We start from the raw sequence: 21980 nt of genomic DNA, 5'->3' as shown, positions 1-21980 counted from the left end.
GCAGAAAGTGAAGAGGAACTAAAAAGCCTGTTGATGAAAGTGAAAGAGGAGAGTGAAAAAGTTGGCTTAAAGCTCAACATTCAGAAAACGAAGATCATGGCATCCGGTCCCATTACTTCATGGGAAATAGATGGGGAAACAGTGGAGATGGTGTCAGACGTTATCTTTTTGGGCTCCAAAATCACTGCAGATGGTGACTGCAGCCATGAAATTAAAAGACACTTACTCCTTGGAAGAAAAGTTATGACCAACCTAGATAGCATATTCAGAAGCAGAGACATTACTTTGCCGACTAAGGTCCGTCTAGTCAAGGCTATAGTTTTTCCAGTGGTCATGTATGGATGTGAGAGTTGGACTGTGAAAAAGGCTGAGCGCCGAAGAATTGATACTTTTGAACTGTAGTGTTGGAGAAGACTCTTGAGAGTTCCTTGGACTGCAAGGAGATCCAACCAGTCCATTTTGAAGGAGATCAGCCCTGGGATTTCTTTGGAGGGAATGATGCTAAAGCTGAAACTCCAGTACTTTGGCCACCTCATGTGAAGAGTTGACTCATTGGAGAAGACTCTGATGCTGGGAGGGATTGGGGGCAGGAGAAGAAGGGGACAACAGAGGATGAGATGGCTGGATGGCATCACTGACTCGATGGACATGAGTCTGAGTGAACTCCGGGAGTTGGTGATGGACAGGGAGGCCTGGCGTGCTGCAGTTCATGGGGTTGCAAAGAGTCGGACAGGCCTGAGCGACTGAACTGAACTGAACTGAACTGAACTGAAGGTGAAATGGCACTTTCCAGTTGGCTGTCCTTCATCTGCATTTTAGAGGAAAGGTCTGTATTTCTGAGCAACAATAGAAGGATTATCTACTCAATTGCTCATTTTAACTTGAATGCCCCACCTTGCCCCTCTTGGGTACTCTCCTGCTCTATCATAGTGACAGAAACCGAATCCACTATATAGTCTTCCATATCTCACTGTGAGTGGTGGCTCTCATGATTCTGGGGATTTGGAAGACCACTTCAGATTATCCCTATCAAGACCAAAATGAAATCAGAGCACTGTTAGTAAAGTTCTGCTTTCCTAATTCTTTTTACCTGGAGGCTCTTTGGAATCAGAAAATTCAGCCACTGTGACTCTTACAAGAAAACATTTCCTATATATTTTCTATTATATGTAATGTGATCATCTCTTTAATGATACCATTATTCACCTACTTATGCAAACCAAAACTTGAGTTCTTACTCTATTCTATTCTATCACCCACATGATATTTAGGTTTTATCATCCTAAGTTCTTTTAGTCCAAGCCTACTATTCACATAGTTCAGGCTTTTATTATTTTTCACTTTTATCACCGTGTATGTGGTCACTCAGTTGTGTCGGACTCTTTGTGAACCCATGGACCGTAGCCCGCCAGGCTCCTCTGTCTTTGGGACTCTCCAAGCAAGAACACTGGGGTGGGTAGCCAATCCGGTCTCCAGAGGATCTTTCCTGACCCAGGGATGAAACTCTGGTCTCCTGTATTGCAAGCAGATTCTTTTACCTCTGAGTCACCAGGGAAGCCCTTTTATACTGCAGTCACATTGTCACTGCATTCATTCTCAAATTCCTATAATCTGCTTGTCAACTTGACTCTAGAAGAGTGGTTCTCAATGTGGGCAGGGAGGGGAGTACTTTCCATCAGGGACATTTCACAATGTCTTCTTCAGATATTTTTGGTTGTTGCAGCTGTGGGAGGTGGGATGTAGGGAGGAGAGTTATATCTAGCGAGCAGAGTCCAGGGATGCTGCTAAACAGTCTACAATGCACAAGACAACCACCCTCCTCTCCCCACCCAAACAAAGAATTAGCTGGCTCAGAACATCAATATTGCTCCTTTGATTTCTTCTTTGACTGATAAAGCATGTTATTTAGTTTCCAAACATTCACAGTTTTTCTAAGGATCTTTCTGTTGGTTTCTAATTCAATTCCATAATGATCAGAGAGCAAACTTTTTATAAACTGAATCCTTTTGAATTTATTGAGATTTGTTTTAGAGCCTAGAATGTGATGTTTACTTGTAAATATTCCCTTTGCATTTGAGAAAAGTGTATATTCTGCTACTGTTGGGTAAATGTTCTGTGAATATCAGGTTATGTTGGTTGATGATATTGTTCAAGTTCACTATATCCTTCCTGATTTTCTGCCTGTTTCTTCCATGATTTATTGACAGAAAGGTATTGAAGTGTCTGACCATAATTGTGAATTTGTCTTTTCTCCCTTTGAAATCCTATCAATTTTTTCTTTATGTATCTTGAAGCTTTAAGTACATAAGTGTTTAGAATTGTTCTCTTGATTAATCAATTCCCTTATTATACAATGACCTTATTTATAGCTGGTAACATTCTTTACTCTGAAATCTACTTAGTCTGACATTAATGTAGCCACTACACCTTTCTTTTAACTAATATTAGCACAGTTTATCATTTTACATTCTTTTACATTTAACCTATTTATGTCTTTATATTTAAAGTATGTTTCTTATAGGGAGCATATTGTTGAATTTTGCTTTTTTGTCCCGTCCTAGAATCTCTGACTTTTGTGATATTCACACAGTTTACCTTTAGTTTGATTGTTGATTTAGTTTGGTTTGAGTCTGTCATCATTCTTGACTAATTTATGTTTGGGAAGAAATGGAAACATATTTGACCCCTTTGTCTGGAGGTAGGACTCTGAAGGGCTATCTCAGCTCCAAAGCTTATTATAGGTTGGACTGACCACTCTGTTGCAGATACATCATAGTTTAACTTAAATCTCTACCTGTTCCTGTTTCCCTCAAAGAGGTTGTTTCTGAGAGAACTTCCCAATAAACCTCTTGCCTGGAGGTCTCAGGTTTATATAGTGAGGAACCCAGCTTTAGACAGCAACCTTGAAGAGCTCTAGAGAAAGACCTTTATCTGTGTGCTAATTTGTTTCAGTCATGTCCAACTCTTTGTGACGCTGTGGACTGTAGCCCACCAGGCTCCTCTGCCCATGGGGTTCTCCAGGCAAGAACACTGGAGTGGGTTGCCATGCCATCCTCCAGGGGATCTTCCTAACCCAGGGATTGAACCCACATCTCTTGTGTCTCCTGCATTGGTAGGCAGGTTCTTTACCATTGAGCCACCAGGGAAGCCCAGAGAAAGATGACCTACTTAAAAATACTACTGAGATAATCATTGTTCATATATAAAAAAGGAATTAGATCCCTACTCCTTTATATGTAAAAACTTTTAGAAGAAAATATGGGAGAATATCTCTATGACTTCAAAGTAGGAACAGTTTCTTAAAGCACAAAATCCTAATTATGTAAAATATATAATACCAGCTACATTAAAATGAGAACTTTTATTTACTAAATGACACTAAGAGTTCTTAAAAAAAAAAGCTGTATGCTGGGAGAAGATTTTTGCCACCTAATAATAGACAAAACGTATGCAATAGAATATATTAGGAACTTATTAAAATGAATATGAAAAAGAAAGATTATTAGTAAAATGGTCGAGAAATATGAACGGAAGAGGAGATTCAATTGGCCAATAAACATAAAAATGCTCAACTTTGTTTATATCCACATAGATGAAACTTAAAACCATTCAGTGTAAGCTAATACCTAATAGGATGGCAAAATCTAGGATTTCTGATGTAACCAAACTGTTGAAGAGAATGTGTGTCAAAAGGAACTTTTATATACTGCTGAATGTAAATTGGTAATACTACTTTGGGGGAAAAATGGACTTTATTTTATAATTTAAACTACATAGACCCCCATGATCTAGTAATTGCATTCTTAAGTACTGATATATGCTAGAGCAATGTGTCTCAGATTTCAGGGTTCTTATAACTTACCTGGGAATCTTATTAAAATGATTCTGATTCAGCAGGTCTGGGGCAGGGCCTGACATTCGGCAGTTCTATAATACTACCAGGTGGTGCTGACTTGACATAGCTCCACATAGAGCCCTGACTTTCAGACTTTCTGACTATAACTTCAGTATGGAAAACACATTTTAAATCCCTATTTGGTACATACGTCTGAGATGTCTGAGACTCCGTCTAGTTTACTCTCTCATTCTCAGCAAGAATCATGTTCTTGTTAAGTCATCTGTCTTCTCTGATTAATTCTACTGAAATAATACTGTTTCCCTGGACTGTTAGTTCTCTTGTCAGGTAGCTCTAAATGTTAGAAAGTTTCTTGCTCATTTTAAATGAATGTTTGTCCATGTAATTTCTAGATAGGATACGAAGTTCTACACTCAATTTTAGCAAAGAAAAGAAACTGTATTTTATTTGCACAGCCATCCTTCAGGGAGTTTAATTATTATAAAATCATGATCTAAAGAAAAAGACAACAGTCAATTGTCTACAAGATGGTATTTCTAGTTTTGGTTCTTGAACATATTTTAAGAAATCTTGAATTCTGTCTTCTGTTTAGCACATTTACTAATACATCACAAGTTAATGCATTCTGATTTTTTGTGTTTAGGACACAAATATCTATTTGGCTGGTACTGAAGAAGGTCATATTCACAAGTGTTCCTGTTCATATAATGAACAATATCTAGATACCTACAGAGGACATAAGGTTAGTTTTAATTACAGTAGGCATGGAAAATTTTATCTTGTTATATTTCTGAAAAAAAGTATTAGACAGTATTTTTATGCAATAATTTATAACTTCAGATTTAAAAATACAAGCTTGAATTTGTATATACAACACCCATAGTACGCGGGGCTTTTAATTTTGCTTCTAGATATCCTTGATTTCTTTTCATAAGTTATTAGATCACAATTTTAGCTTCTAAAAGACTGCTGATTTAACATGCTGATCTCAAAGTAAAACTGACGCTGGCATATACGCATTCCCTACATTATAAAATGCTAGTTCCTACCATGTTTTTTTCATTTTCTCCTTTATTTTTGTTTATTTTTCTTAATATTCCTAAATATTTTTAAATACTATAGTATATATTAATATTTAATAAGTACTGTATCAACTATATTTGTATGCTTCTGTATGCCATAATTTAGGGAAGAGATTCAACTTTGACCTAGTATTCTTAGCTAAGATAATACTTACACAATAATGCATGGTGTATAAAGCTTTTAGAAATCTGAGCGTTTTAAGTTTGTTGGTCAAATTTAAAGTATAAGACATTAAACACTACTTACTATGTATTTTAATTTATTTTTCTTATCTTAGGGACCAGTGTATAAAATAGCATGGAACCCATTTTGCCATGATGTTTTCTTAAGCTGTTCTGCAGATTGGGGTGTTATTATATGGCAACATGAGAATCTCAAACCATTTTTGAGTTTTTATCCAACTACTTATGTTGTTTATGATATTGCCTGGTCTCCAAAATCATCCTACATATTTGCAGCTGCAAATGAGAGCAGAGTGGAGATTTGGGACCTTCACATCAGCACGTAAATATTAACATTTTTCTTGAAGATAATTGTAGATAATAAAAGTAGAATATAATTGCAGTTCCATCTAAATGATGCCTGATGGTTTTGAGAGAACTGTTGGAGAAGGCAATGGCACCCCACTCCAGTACTCTTGCCTGGAAAATCCCATGGACAGAGGAGCCTGGTGCGCTGCAGTCCATGGGGTCGCTGAGTCAGACATGACAGTGACTTCACTTTCACTTTTCACCTCCATGCATTGGAGAAGGAAATGGCAACCCACACCAGTGTTGTTGCCTGGAGAATCCCAGGGATGGCGGAGCCTTGTAGGCTGCCGTCTATGGGGTTGCACAGAGTAGGACACGACTGACGCAACTTAGCAGCAGCAGCAGCAGCAGCAGCAGCAAGAGAACTGTAATTACTTTAAAACAAGTAATAGTTCACACTATGAGAGTCCTTTATGAATAAAGTGATGTGCCAGGATAATATATTAATTATCTACATCATATGTATCAATAGTTTAAAAGCATTTGAATGAAAATGGGTTATTCTATCTCCTCAATTAAAAAAAATTATTTATTTGGCTGCATCAGATGTTAGTTGTAGCATGGAAGATCTTTTAGTTGTGGCATGCAAACTTAGTTGCAGTATGTGGAATCTAGTTCCCTGACCAAAGATTGAACCCAGGTCCCCTGCATTGGGAGCATGGCGTCTTAGCCACTGAAACACCACGGTAGTCCCCCATCAAATTTTTATAGACTGATATAGGATATCATAACTACTTGAATTCTTTGTCATTGTCTGGTTTATGGAAGAATGCAGAGAGGTACTTTTCTACTTGTTCTTAACTGAAGACCTTTTATTAGTAAGATAAAGAAAGGGAGCAAAATAAGTATTTTTAAATGATATTTACTTATTCTCTTACCTCATTTTAAAATATATTTGAAGAAACATGCAGTTTAATTAATTTTTTTTCTTTAAGTGTTACATCAAAGTTATTAGAGGGCCATAGACTGGACCGTCCTTTTTAATATGAAAGTTTATAAAGTGCTGGAATTGTGTTTAATGATTCTACTTCTTCAATCATTATTTCAATATTAGAAAATATTGTAGACCTTTAGGCAAGTTATTAAGGAGGAGAAGCACGGAAATACATTCTTGTTTGAAATAAATGATATAAAATTCAATGGGTTTATTAATAATTGCAAATTTTTTTCCTAGAGATTAATAATAGTTTAGTAACTTTAAAATTTTGTCACGACTCATTCTATAAAACAATTTGAACCAAAAACTCAAGTACAACACAAAACAATATATTTTTGTGTATGAGATGACTAACGTAGAAAGTGGTTACTTAAAGGAATGTCATCTCTGATTTTTTTTTTCCTAGTAAAATTGTAGTTCCCAGGCAAAATTTCTTCAGAAGAAGTATGCAAGTTACTGCTTCTTTTATAAGAATGTCAATGGATTGCTTTGGATGAGTAAGAGTAGAGAAGGTTCTTGTTTAGAGAACCTTGGAACAAGGTTCTAAATCTTGTTCAGATTCACTTATGGTCTAGGGATTCATATGGATCAAAACATCCTTCCCTTAAAAGACATTTATTATTTAAGAAGTTGTACTAGGGATCCTCAGAGAAACTGAACCCATAAAATAGAGTTGGTGGGAGGAAGGGAGAGAGAAAGAGTGCTGCTACTGCTACTAAGTCGCTTCAGTCGTGTCCAACTCTGTGCAACACCATAGACGGCAGCCCACCAGGCTCCTCCATCCCTGGGATTCTCCAGGCAAGAACACTGGAGTGGGTTGCCAGTTCCTTCTCCAGTGCATGAAAGTGAAAAGTGAAAGTGAAGTCACTCAGTCGTGTCCAACCCTCAGCGACCCCATGGACTGCAGCCTTCCAGGCTCCTCCGTCCATGGGATTCTCCAGGCAAGAATACTAGAGAAAGAGTGAGAGAGAATACTAGAGAAAGAGTGAGAGAGATTTTAAAATATTGGCTCATGTGATTGTGGGGCCTGGCAGTTCCCAAGTTTGCTTGACAGGATAGCAAGCCAAAATTTCCATCAGGGGAGTCCATGTTGCAGTCTTGAGTACAAAGGCAATATAGAGGCAGAAATTTATTCGGTTTCAAAGACCTCAGTCTTTTCTTCTAAGGCTTTCAACAAATTAGATGAGGCCAACTCACTTTGTGAAGGATAATTTGCTTTATTCAAATTCTACTGATTTAAGTTAATCATATCATACCTTCACGTCAGTGTGTAGACTGGTGTTTGACTAAACAACTGGAAACCACAGCCTAGCCAAATTAATGCATAAAATTAATCATCACAGGAGTTTAAAGTATGAGTTCACATCTTAATTGTGAATACTTTATTTAGTTGAAATTAGTTTATTGAAAGAATGAAAGCTTTGATTGAATAAAGGGTGAGAAATAGTTATTTTGCTTTTGGAAACACATAAAGACGCTTTTGGTTTTTGTTACATGAAATCACAAATATCTCAGGCTTTTCTTAGTCTGTATGTAAAAAGAACATATTAACAATAACTAAACTTATAAATACAATATTTCATTACAGTTTGGACCCTCTGATTGTCAATGTTGCTAACCCTGGAATCAAGTTCACAACTGTTCTTTTTGCTAAGCAAACAGATTGCCTTCTGGTGGGAGATAGTGACGGACAAGTTGCTGTATATGAATTAAAAAATATGCCTACTACTTTGGATTCTAACAGGGTAAGACTTGAAAGTCAAAATCTTATGTCATTTCATGATTTTATTCAGCTGTAGTTTTGTGTCATACAAGAGATTTACATTTCTCAAATATCTGAAGTGTAGCATAGTGGAAAGATATATATAAGTCCCAAGAGTGGCATGGTGCCTAGTAGGCTTATTTTATTTGAGCCTCACAGTCTTTATCTGTTAAATGAAAACATCATTCTTTATTTTTAAAAGTAAATAATGTTGAGCAGAATAATTATAAATATTATATGAAATAATTTAAAACTGTCCCTAGTTATGGTTGTGACTGTTCTCTGCAAATATTCAAGGACTTTTACAAGATATAATATTTTTATTTATTTATTTTTGTCAAGAAAGTAGAATTTGTGGGTAAGCATGAGTAAGGAGGGGCAGCGCCAAGGCTCTCATGAGTGCAGGACCCATTTGTCAGAGGGCCATGATTAGGGATATATTTGACCCTACAGCCATCTAGAATGAGCCGCTTTTCTACCGTCATGTTTCCAAATTCACCTGCGTTAAACTTAGTAAATCCCCACTTCTTGGAGATGTGGATCATCTGGTGGCCAGGGAACTTGAACTTGGCTCTGAGGAGGGCCTCAATCACAGGCTTATTGTTCTGCTGCTAGGTGTGGATGGCCATTATGACTCTGGCCACTGCTCCCTGGGACTTTCCAAAGGCACCGAGCATACCTGTCTGGAGCCTAGACAGAGCAGCATGCCAGTCATGAAGGTCCAGTAGAAAGAGTTGTCTCCAAGATCCCTTAGGGCAACCTGTACAGGCAATAGCCAAGGAGGCGGCTGTTTGCAGCGATTGCACACTGGGCCCCTGTGAGGAAGAGCACAGTCAGCCTAACTGGCTGCAAAAAGAAATAATATTTTTATTTTTAAATTATTTTGGAAATAATATTTTTAGATGTTATCCAGTGTTCCTAAGGTTGCCATTTGTTTCTATTGGTTTGACATTGTCCTCTTCCCTAACTCTGATCTTCAGATATCAAAGCTTTGTTATAAAACTTTGATAAGTAAATCAGCATCACTATATATCATTATATATATATTTTGCTTATGTGTTGTTTAAAAGTTTTTTTAATTGAAGTAAAGTTGATTTATAGTGTTAAATCACATCGTGATTTGGTATTTTATATATTATACTTAATTTAAAGTTATTATAAAATGTTGGGTATATTCCCTGTGCTATACATTGTATCCTTGTTTCTTATTTATTTTATACCTAGTAATTTGTACCTCGTAATCCCCTTCCCTTATCTTGCTACTCTCTCCTCCCCTCTCCCCACTGGTAACCACTGATTTGTTCTCTGTATCTGTGAGTCTTGTTTCTATTCATTCATCTTCTTTTTTAGATTTCCCATATATGTGAAAGCATATAGTATTTGTCTTTTTTTGACTTACTCATAATACCCTCCAAATCGATCCATGTTGTTGCAAATTGCAGAATTTCATTTTCTTAAAATTTCTGGGTAATATTCCATTGTGTATATATATGTGTGTATATATACATATATATACATGTATATATATATACACATATACTATATAGATGTCCATTATTTTCAAGATAGCTTTTCAGTTTTTTTCTGTTTATGTTTAGATTTCTAGTTTAAGGAATGATCTGGTAAATATTACCATGAGTATATCCACATGTTAACAATACTAAAAATATACATGAATCAATAAGAAAAAACACTAAGACTCCAATAGAAGGGTGAGTGAGGTCAGGAACAGTTCATTCACAAAATATGGCTGGTAAATATATTTTAAAATTTAACCTCATTAACAAAAAATATTTCATTAAGTTAAATGAAAAGCATTCATTTAATAGAAGTCTCATATATCAAATCAACAGAAATTCTTTTAATTGGACTACTTATTACTGACAGACATTTGGTAAGATAGGTCCTCTCTTATACTGACAGTTGAAATAAAAATTAGTGTAAGTTCTTTGGGAGCAATTTGGCAATCTGAACCAGAATTGTTGACTTTTGGAACTCTATCTTACAGAAATATTCATAAGGGCAATCTAAGAAATTATAGCATGTTTTGTGATAGGATGAGACAAAAAAAGAAAAGGAAAGAAAAAAAAAAGGAAAAGGAACAAATCTAAATATCCAATCAGAGGGAAATATGACTAGGCAAGTCAGAAGTACTGATTAGATTTGGGTTACATGTAAGAGGTGGAGTTTTACCCTAGCCATATGGACTATACATGTTAAACAAACAAGAAAACAGAAATACTTACATACATACGTACTAGCTTGCTTGGGACTTTGTACACGGTTTGATCCTCTACCCACTTCAAGTCTTTGCTCAAATGTCAATTTCTTAGTGAAGTCTTCCCTGGCCACCTTATTTAAAATTGCAGCCTCTACTCTCCCCCACACTCCATATTCAATACTCTTCCATGACTAATTTTCTTAATAACACTTGTCTTTGTGTGTGAGTATGCGTGCACTCAGTCACTCGGTGGTGTCCTGCTCTTTGACACGTCAGGAACTATAGACTGCAAGGTTCCTCTGTCCATGGAATTTCCCAGGGAAGAATACTGGAGTTTTGATTGGTTAATTTTGTTGATTGCCTATCTCCCACAGCTTGATTATAACCTCAACATGAACACTGAATTTGTCTCTATTGTTCTGGGCTATGTCTGAGTAGAGTGTCTGGCTTATGGTAGTTATCAATAAATGTTTTTGAATAAATATGCATTGAAAAGCTAGAGAAAAAAATCACATATTAGAAGCATTGTTTCTTAGAGGTAGGATCATAAGTGAATTTTAGTCTTATACTTATCTGTTTTACAAGTCATTATAGTACATCAAGTAATTGTTTAAATGCATTGGTTTCCTTACAAAATAATTTGACTGTGCTCTGAGGAATGCATCTCTAATGCCTCATTTTTTCCATGATATAAACTATTTTAATGTTTTCATTTTCTCACACATTCATTGAGTACAAGATATTTTAACAGCATGGGGATATTTGTGCTCATAGTGAACCTTGTTTAAGATATACAGCTCAACAGCCAAAAGAAATTAAAAGAGAATTCTATTTATTTAAGTGTTTCAAAGAAATATTAAAATGAATCCAAATATATAGTTCATAATATTCCTTTTTCTTCTTCCACCCATAGCTCTCAAATCCTAAATATAAACTCAAGGCCTGATCCATCCTTTCTTGTCTCTGTAATTCTTTCAGTGCTAAGAACTTATCCACAAGCTCTGAACTGGGGGCAGTGGGGAAGGAGGGTTTGAATTTTTTCAAAATTTTTACTAGTATGTGTTGGTATAGTGGTTGGAGGGAAATCTGTAAGCATTAGCATGTCGATTCTTTCCATCACATATATTTTTATCTAGTACCTATCAAATGCTACAATAATTTGTCAATATAAATTATAATATTTTGTATACACGTCTTTCTTATTAATTTGAGCTGTTTGAAACTTTTATATTCAAGTATCTAGCATAGCATTAGCACATAATAGACAATCAGCAAATGTTGAATAGATGTGTGAATGAACAAACCTACAGACAAAAGGCATATATATGGTTTCTAAGAAAGAAACAACATATGCTTAAGAAACACAATCGGGTAATAAAGAACAAAATAATAAACAAACTCCTATAGGAACACAGAGCGGGAAAATAGTTGACTTTTGAAAGGAGAATAGGAAGAAGAAGAAGAAAAAATAAGAATGCTTTGGGGAAGGCTTTCACACAGGAGACTGAATTTCAACAGTGTTTTAGAGGATCAGGGTTTTTCCAGTAGACAAGAGAGTAGAACTGTTATTCCAGACTGAGAGAAAGGTTTGAACAATTCTGAATACAGAATTGAAGAGGTCCCTGGCATGCTGCAGTCCATGAGGTCGCAAGGAGTTGGACAGGACTGAGTGACTGAACTGAACTGAACTTGGCATTTTAAGGACATTGTGAGTAGACTTTTTGACTGGTAAAGAGATCGCTTGAGAAAAGAGCAACAAAAGGACCAGTCAGGCCATTTAGGACCAGAAAATGTATGACTGCCAAGTTAAGGAATTTGATCTTTATTATATAGATTACCAGGGCTTCTCTGATAGCTCAGTTGGTAAAGAATCCGCCTGCAATGTAGGGGACCATGGTCTGATTCTGGTTCAATTCCTGGGTTGGGAATATCTGCTGGAGGAGGCATAGGCTACCCACTCCAGTATTCTTGGGCTTTTCTTGTGGCTCAGCTGATAAAGAATTCACCTGCAATACCAGAGACCTGGGTTTGATCCCTAGTTGGGAAGATCCCTTGGAGAAGGGAAAGGCTACCCACTCCAGTATTCTGGCCTGGAGAATTCCATTAACTGTATAGTCCATGGGATGACAAAGAGTTGGACAGGACTGAGTGGCTTTCACTTTCATACAGATTACTAAAAGCTATTTAAGGTTTACAATTCCAGAAGTGACAAACGGGGAAAAATTTAAGCCCTCATCTCACATTTTGTGTAATAGTGAACGGCAAATGGATTGAAGACTATGGGGGAAAATAAACAAACTCCTAAAAGAAAATGTAGGATAATGTGTTAATAATTTAAAGTCAGGATAGATTTTTTAAAAATGACCACCGCAAATCTAATATTTTTCGAATTTTTTCCTTTTCTTTATTTGTAAAATAGGTATAATATTGGCACTAGAATCAAAGGTTGTTAGAAAGAATGAAAACATTTCAGTCTGGAAGGTGAGAATGGTTAAAAAAAAAAAGGAAGGGAAAGGAAAGGCCTTTTAGGTACCCTGGTGTTTATAATTCAATTTTAAGTTGTTTTAATATCTGTAAGGCAGACTTGTTCCATCCACTTTCTTAAACATTTAATAAAATCTGCTCCATATATATATATATATATATATATATATATATATATATAAGAATGAGTTAATATGTACAAAGTGGTTAGAAGGGAGAAGGCAATGGCAACCCACTCCAGTACTCTTGCCTGGAAAATCCCATGGATGGAGGAGCCTGGCAGGCTTCAGTCCATGTGGTCACTAAGAGTGGGACGTGACTGAGAGACTTCACTTTTTTCACTTTTCCCTTCCATGCATTGGAGAAGAAAATGGCAACCCATTCCAGTGTTCTTGCCTGGAGAATCCTAGGGATGGGGGAGCCTGGTGGGCTGCTGTCTCTGGGGTCGCACAGAGTCGGACATGACTGAAGAGACTTAGCAGCAGCAGTGGTTAGAACTGTTACTGGCACATAGTAAAGTCTCTATAAATCTCAATTATTTTTTGTATGATTATTTTGTCAAAATTCATATTTTCTGTCCAGGATTTCATATTCCAAGTTAAAAACAACTGATTGGAAGAAGAAATTTCCAAGATACATGGAAGACATTTAATATCCAGTGTATGTAAAAACTCCTACAAAACAATAAGAATGACTCAATTTTTTAAATGGGCAGCATATAAAATATTAACTCAGACTAGAGAAAACTAAATTATCAAATAAACTTGAAAAGCAACATTCATTCTCATGAATAATGAGGAAATATGCAATTAAAATTTTGCAAGATATCAGTTCATATTGATCAAGTTTACCAAAATTAAAATATTAGTTAATAACAAGCATTAGCAGAGTTGTAGGGAACTAGGAATTCTTATGCAGGGATCATGGGAATATGAATTAGCATGACCTCTTTGGAGAGCAATTCAATAAAACTGAAAATTCAGATATCATGTAAGCCAGTGATACCATGAGATTCTCTTGCACATGTGTACTAAGGGATATATATAAGGTGGCAATATGAGGTTTTTTTAATGTTTCTTTCAGAGATGATAACTCAGTTCAGATTCACTTAAAACATTCACATTACAAAATTTAAAAAAAAAGTTTAGTCTTAGTTCACCTTAAAGTCTTAGATTATATATTTTATTATTCTAAGTCTAGGAAAGTTTAATAAATACTTTTAAGTGAGTTTTTGTAACAATTAAATTTCTTTAAATCTTTTAAATTACATTTATAAATTTAATATATTGGACTTTAAATACTTTAATTATCTTAGGGAAAGCAAATCTCAGATACTTAAGGAATTCCTATTAACTTAATAAGTTTAAAATATTGAATATGCTGAATCTTAAATTTTCCTAAATGTTCCAATGCTTTTTACAAATTAATAATATTTCAATCTATGATTACAAGTCTAAATCAATTACCTAATTACATTATAGATTATTTTCATTAGAATCACAAACTTACTTGTTAGATAATCAAATATGACAATTTCTTTTATATATAATGAATATTTAAAATACCAAGCATGTACAAATGCTTTAATCCAAAAATATTATAATTTCTTGTTTAATTTCCTGCATTATTTCTATACTCAGCTTTTATTCTTCTCAGGGCAAAGATGTTTTCCCAATAAAGAAATGAGTGAAACATCCCAAGTAGTTTGGAGATTATTTACTCAACTGGCCTAGATGCATAGATGTTCAAGGACATTTTCCCGACTACCTTGGCTGCCAGGCTGAGCCCTATTTCAGTTGTTTTGTCAACACCCTCCACATGGAGGTGTCTCAAAGCCCATTCTCTTCAAGTCTGGTTATATATTACCTGCATATCACATGTTTTCTTGGAAGTCTGCAGCTCTGAATGTGTTGCTGCATCTTGATTCATTTCAATTCATTTATTGACTGCATCATTAACTCTAAATTACAACAGTTTTCCTATCTTGTAGAACTATAATTGTTATAGATGTTTAAATGACGTCTGTTTGGATTCTGTATATCTCCTAGGGCTTTGTTCAATTTCTTGGTAGTGGTCTGAAAGACATGCTAATGAGAAAAGAACACTCATGACAGCCTTGTTTCTACATTGATAAATTGGAAACAATCTAAAAGAACATCAGTGGGATATTGGATAAATAAAATATGGCATAATCACATAAATGACTATAATACAGAAGTTTAGTATATATTTCAATATGTCAATTTGACAAATTTTGAACAAATCTTAAAAAACATAGTGCTGCATGACAAAAGCAAATTGTCAGAAGGTAAATACAATATGTTATGATTTATGTTATATTATTTAGAGACACAACTCAAAATTATGTCCTTCATTTGTTATATTTATAGTTAGTAAAAGAAAAGAATATAGATTAGAAAGTGAAAGAAAATTTTCATTTTTGTGTTTTAATTTGAATCGGTTAGAGACATCTTTTATTTTGAGCAGCATACTCTATAAGCAGAAGGCTAAGATCAGAGAGTCTGAATGTTTTCAAAAAACGAGTGTGTGTGTTTGTGTGTGTGTGTGTGTGGTGGGGGAGGGGTGTGTATGTGAATGATTTCAATGCTGGTAAGCAAAAGTTTTCTTTTAACAAATATATTCCATACCTTAGTAAATAAATACAGTTTCCTAATACAAATAAGTTTTTCGTTCTTTTTGGCCATTGAATTTTAAAGGTTCAAAAGGTTATATTTCTGAGAGATTAAACAAAAAATCATTAATCAGATTTTGTTAATTATAACTGACCACAAGCTTAACTGGTACGCTTCCTCCTTAGCTTTTCAGTGAAGAATTGCAATCATAATAGTAATTTAAAGTCTCAAAATAATTAATGTCAAACCATTATTTCCCATAAAGATATCTTACCATGTAACGTTATGACCTACAATTTCTCTGTTAATTTTAACCAAGAGTTAATCAAAATTTTGCAAGTCATATGATTTTATCATACAGGAAATATGAACACCAAATTTATGATAAAGGCTGCCTCTGGAAAATGAAAGATGAGGGAAGAATAGAATTGGAAAGGGGTACAAAGAGAACGTCATCAGTAAAGTTTTATTTATTTTACTAAAAAATATTCAAGGCAAAGATGACATTTATTGATTTAGGGTAAATATGTAAGTTCACAAAGGCAAAGTATCAGACAGCCCATGCATCGAGTGTACTGGAACAGGGTTCATTGAGGGAAACCCATGGAGAAAGGATCAATAGCAACTTTAGGACCACAACACCTGCTCATCTTCTCATTGCCCATTACTTTCTCTGGCCTTGCACAGAAGAAGAAAAGGCTGTGGAGGTTTTAAGTGACATAATTTTCCGAAATTTTGGACCCTCCCAATGTGACCAAGGGTCAGAATATCATTGTGATAAGACATGGCGGGACATTGGCTCTAGCCCTATCCTACTGACTCAGGGCTCATGTTTATGGTGGTGCATCAGCTTGGTGCCTGACATGAACAGGAGGTTGGGGTCCAAACCTTGCAGTTACAAGTTTATGATGTAACTGGATGTTGACAGGACTTGCCACCACATTAGCATTTGTTGTTGTTTGAAGCACCAGCTCCTTTCTTGGTGCACTGGGGCTTGGTTGCTGGGGGCCTAAGTCTTGCATTGAACAGAATTATGGCTCAGACAGTAAAGCGTCTGCCTACAGTGCAGGAGACCCGGGTTTGATCCCTGGGTCGGGAAGTTCCCCTGGAGAAGGAAATGGCAACCCACTTCAGTACTCTTGCCTGGAAAATCCCATGGACAGAGGAGCCCTGTAGGCTACAGTTCATGGAGTCGCAGAGAGTTGGACACGACTGAGCGACTTCACTTCACTTCATGGCTTAATCACTTGGCAGAAGCCAATTTCAGTGGCATGGACCAACTCCTTTTCTGGAAGCAGCCTGTAGAGAATCACTCCTACATACTGTTTCTACTCTTATGTTTCAGTATGCTAATGCTTGCATCTTTTCCTCCGTACTTTTGAATGTACATTTTTCCCCCCAAATTAAGAGAAAAACAAAAAGAGAAATGAAATCTTCAAAAATACAAACACATTCACATACATACACACGTGGATGTGTATGTATGTATATATGTATATGTGTGTGTGTATATATATATAAATTAATGTTGAGAGACATTGAAGGCAGAAAAGATAGACCATTCATTCAATAAATATTTACTGAGCATGTGATATGTGACAAGGGTCTGTTTTAGGTACTAAAATAAAACTGAACAAACTATAGTAATGATCTACTAATCTGCCCAAGTGAGAGACTGAACTAGATCTAGGTAGGTTTGAGCCTCCCTCCCACCCCTCGTCTTACCCCTCACAGAGCCCCAAGCTGAGCTCCTGGTGTAATACAGCAGCTTTCCACTAGCTATCTATTTTATACACGGTATTGTATATATAGTGTGATAGTGAAGTGTATGAAAGTCGCTCAGTCACGTCGACTCTTTGTATAGAGTCGGCCAAAATACTGGAGTGGGTAGCCTTTCCCTTCTCCATGGGATCTTCCCAACCAGGTCAAATACTGGAGTGAGTAGCCTTTCCCTTCTCCATGGGATCTTCCCAACCCAGGGATCAAACCCAGGTCTCCCTCATTGCAGACAGATTCTTTACCAGCTGAGCCACAATGGTATGTATATATTGTGGACTTCCCTTGTGGCTCAATGGTAAAGAACTTGCCTGCCAATGCAAGAGATATAAGAGACATGGGTTCTATCCCTGGGTTGGGAAGATCCCCTGGAGGAGGGCATGGCAACCCACTCCAGTATTCTTGCCTGGAGAATCCCATGGACAGAGGAACCTGGAAGGCTACAGTCCATGGGATCACAAGGATTCAGACACTACTGAAGTGGCTTAGTATGCAGGCATGCACAGCATGCATGCATTGTATATATATCAGTACTACTCTCTTAATTTGTCCCACCCTCTCCAGTTTAGCAATTGATATGGTGTGTCAGAGCTTAAAAGGATAGGGAGGTGCTGAAGAGAGTATATTATAAGCTAAAAGATTGGAACTGACTGACATGACGTTATCTACGGTGCTTATAACTCTTTGCAGTTTATAAAACACCTTTAACTACATTAGCTCAATCGTCTCTTACAACAATCTTTGGAACTGGATGTTAATATTTTCATTATGCATTTAAAGAAACTAAGATTCCAAGATATCAGTGATTTCCTCAAGATCAACTTTTCTATGTGATAGAGAAAGTCCTAGCCTTCTGCTTCCAGTTCCCATCTTTTTACTGCGCCTTTTTTGAAACCTCACCTCCCGTCTTTGGTTTCATTTACCCCTTTGATACAAAGATCATTATTATTAAATGAAATACCAATCCACACAGAAATTCAGATGTTTTACTCTCTCTAATGAAACACTACAGATCAACAAAGAGCTTAAGGTAGCATTAAGACTAAAAGTGATTTTATGGATGAAAAAACGGAGGATTAAGCATTAAAGCTAAACAGGAGCTGCCAAAATTGTCCCTTTACTGAATCCTTATAAAATTGTTTATCAAACTTCATTAAGAGAGCCTCTCAAAGGAAACAGCAAATTCATACTAGGAAGTAAATGTCATTATTTAAATTTAACTTGGTTTGTTTCCTTTTATAGTCCTATTCGATGCTCTTTATATGTATATCACTAGCTTATAAATTTTAAATGGCATTTTAAACACTACTTTACCTCTTAATTTGTATTTTATTGCATTTTAATTGTGTAACTTTTTTTATTTTCAGGGAGATGCAATAGTGACTTTGCTTGGGCCCAAGTCAAGTCAAAGCATAATTCATCATCAGTAGTAGAACAATGTTTAATAACCAATAGTCTGGTTTGTATGAAGTAAGCTGGGATTTTGATTCTAGAAAACACTACTTGATGTATAACCTCCATCTAAATTTAATATAAATTTATGAACTTTTATTTCAGGTAATTGTGGTTAGTTTTATTATTTGAGCTAACTGTAAGAGTTTCATTGTATTTTTCTTAATTTTTGAAATTTATTTCTATTCTTTTTCTTCGTCATATTCCAAGGACATTGTAAGTACAGATGTGTACTTATAAAATATCCAAATAGGTTAGAAATTGTTATTCCATTAGAAGCAAAGCTTAAAACAGAATCTTTATTAAGACGAAAGGTCCATACACTTTTAAATTTCTGCTTTCCGAGCTCTGTTTTCCAGTGTTTATAAATTATGCAGCCATTAGCATTATGAGACTATTGGACATTCATGCCCAGTTTTAACTAAGAACTTTATACTCTTAGCTCTGAGAGGTACAGCTGTAGAACTGAGTTAGACTATTTGACTAGCAAAAGACATGACAGCCAATGCCAGTATCGCGTTGTTTGGCCAGCAAGCATCACACTCCCGATCCAGAAGTAAGAATTAGTCTGGGACACATCAGGGCATTCTTCCCTGCATCCTTCAGAATCTGCTCTGCATTTTAAGCCTAGACTTAAGTAGGCCCAGATAAAATATAGAGAGTCCCTGATCTATCGTTTCCATTGGGATGTCTTTTTGTGAACAGTTCTAGAGCAACCTTATAGAAATAGGAGGAGTGGGAGCAGCAACTCCTTAAAATATAGATCACAACAGTGTGTTCCTTGCTGTTTGTTTCGAAAAGTCCTGGTGTTTGTTAACTGAGACCATAGGGCAGTATAGCCTGTTCTATAAAGCATTCTAAGTGGAGAGGAGAGCATAAGGCATTGGAAAGTGACTAAACTATCTGAAAAGTAATATATATTAAAAACAGAATGGAATCAGTGCAACAGTGGGAATTACCTTTTACAAGTATCCATTCACAATCTTCGTTTCTTTGGAGCTATCCTTTAAACAAAAGAAAGGCAATTTTTAGGTGGACTGAAAAGTTAGATAAGGTTATAAGGATTATAAATGTTCAGGTTATTAGGATTTATAAATTATAAATTTTCTACTGGTTTAAGGCATTAACTCTTTGTCATTATTTTTTAAGGTTTGGACTTTCCATATAACTTTGTATAACAAAATAAAAATGTAATTGAAAAAATGTGTCTCTTTTTATTTTATATTTTTGATTTTAGAAAATTTTCACATATTCTATTCTCATTGCTCATCAGGCCTAAATGAAAAGCAAAGCCATTTTATTCTTCTTGCATCCTAGGCGACTGATCCTGAACTGAATCTATTCCATTGTATGAAATCATACAATACCTAGCCTTTTCAGATTGACTTCTTTCATGTAATAATATGAATTTAAGGTTTTTCTATGTCTGCTCATAGCTTTATAGTTCATTCCTTTTTAGGGTTGAATAATATCCACTGTCTGAATGTACCACAGTTTGTCATTCACCAACTGAAAGACATTTTGGTTGCTTTAAAAATTTAGCAGTTATGATTAAAGTTGCTGTAAACATCCATGCACAGGTTTTTATGTAGAATAAGTTTTCAGCTCCTTTGAGAAACTACCAAGGAGCACAATTTCTGGGTCATATGGTAAGAGTATATTTAGTTTTGTAATGAAACAAAGCCCTGAACTGTTTTCCAAAGTGGTTATACCATTTTTCATTCCCATCAGCAATTTATGAGAGTTCCTATTGCTCCATATTCTTGCCGGCTTTGGTATCATCAGTGGTCCAAGTATTGGCCATTCTAGTAGGTGTGTAGTGATACCTCATTATTGTTTTAATTTGCATTTCCTGATGACATTTCCTGATATAATGTAGAGTTTACCATAAAAGTTTAAGAATTGTTAGCCAACTCATTTTATCCTAGTTAAGGGCCTAAGGAAGGAGTGGTGACTGGGCTAACTTTAGGCTTTTGTGCTAGGTATTCATCATTTCATTTGGTCATTCTCTACTAGGCATGTGCCATGAAGAAATTACTGAGAGTTCTGAGAGTAAGTTGTTAGCTGCTCTTCCAACTTGTGTAGGAAAGGAGGATTGTATTTGCTAGTATATAGTGGTACACCATAGTTCATAGTTACAGTTCATAGTTCAGTCGCTCAGTCGTGTCCGACTCTTTGCGACCCCATGGATCGCAGCACGCCAGGCCTCCCTGTCCATCACCATCTCCCGGAGTTCACTCAGACTCACGTTCAGTGAGTCAGTGATGCCATCTAGCCATCTCATCCTCTGTCGTCCCCTTCTCCTCCTGCCCCCAATCCCTCCCAGCATCAGAGTCTTCTCCAATGAGTCAACTCTTCGCATGAGGTGGCCAAAGTACTGGAGCTTCAGCTTTAGCATCATTCCTTCCAAAGAAATCCCAGGGTTGATCTCCTTCTGAATGGACTGGTTGGATCTCCTTGCAGTCCAAGGGACTCTCAAGAGTCTTCTCCAACACCACAGTTCAAAAGCATCAATTCTTCGGCGCTCAGCCTTCTTCACAGTTCAACTCTCACATCCATACATGACCACTGGAAAAACCATAGCCTTGACTAAACGGACTTTAGTCAGCAAAGTAATGTCTCTGCTTTTGAATATACTATCTAGGTTGGTCATCACTTTTCTTCCAAGGAGTAAGAGTCTTTTAATTTCATGGCTGCAGTCATCATCTGCAGTGATTTTGGAGCCCAAAAAGATAACGTCTGACACTGTTTCCACTATTTCCCCATCTATTTCCCATGAAATGATGGGACCGGATGCCATGATCTTCGTTTTCTGAATGTTGAGCTTTAAGCCAACTTTTTCACTCTCCTCTTTCACTTTCATCAACAGGCTTTTTAGTTCCTCTTCACTTTCTGCCATAACGGTGGTGTCATCTGCATATCTGAGGTTATTGATATTTCTCCTGGCAATCTTGATTCAAGCTTGTGTTTCTTCCAGTCCAGCATTTCTCATGATGTACTCTGCATATAAGTTAAATAAGCAGGGTGACAATATACAGTCTTGACGTACTCCTTTTCCTATTTGAAACCAGTCTGTTGTTCCATGTCCAGTTCTAACTGTTGCTTCCTGACCTGCAAACAGGTTTCTCAAGAGGCAGGTCAGGTGGTCTGGTATTCCCATCTCTTTCAGAATTTTCCACAGTTTATTGTGATCCACACAGTCAAAGGCTTTTGCATAGTCAATAAAGCAGAAATAGATGTTTTTAT

The 21980-nt window shown here is 36.2% G+C and overlaps 1 protein-coding gene across 1 annotated transcript in view; it reads left to right on the top strand.

Moving 5' to 3' along the window:
* Nucleotides 1-18769, top strand: part of WDR78 (WD repeat domain 78) — a 93988-nt gene extending 75219 nt beyond the window's left edge. The window contains exons 13-16 of the mRNA XM_013962736.2: nucleotides 4500-4598; nucleotides 5217-5443; nucleotides 7995-8151; nucleotides 18650-18769. Of these exons, the coding sequence (XP_013818190.1) occupies nucleotides 4500-4598; nucleotides 5217-5443; nucleotides 7995-8151; nucleotides 18650-18712 (546 nt within the window). The 3' untranslated portion in view covers nucleotides 18713-18769. The remainder of the gene's footprint in view (nucleotides 1-4499; nucleotides 4599-5216; nucleotides 5444-7994; nucleotides 8152-18649) is intronic.

The sequence above is a fragment of the Capra hircus genome, chromosome 3 (assembly GCF_001704415.2).
Source record: "Capra hircus breed San Clemente chromosome 3, ASM170441v1, whole genome shotgun sequence".
Lineage (NCBI taxonomy): Eukaryota > Metazoa > Chordata > Mammalia > Artiodactyla > Bovidae > Capra > Capra hircus.
The sequence above is the reverse complement of the archived record's forward strand: the minus strand, read 5'-3'. Positions and strand labels throughout refer to the sequence as shown.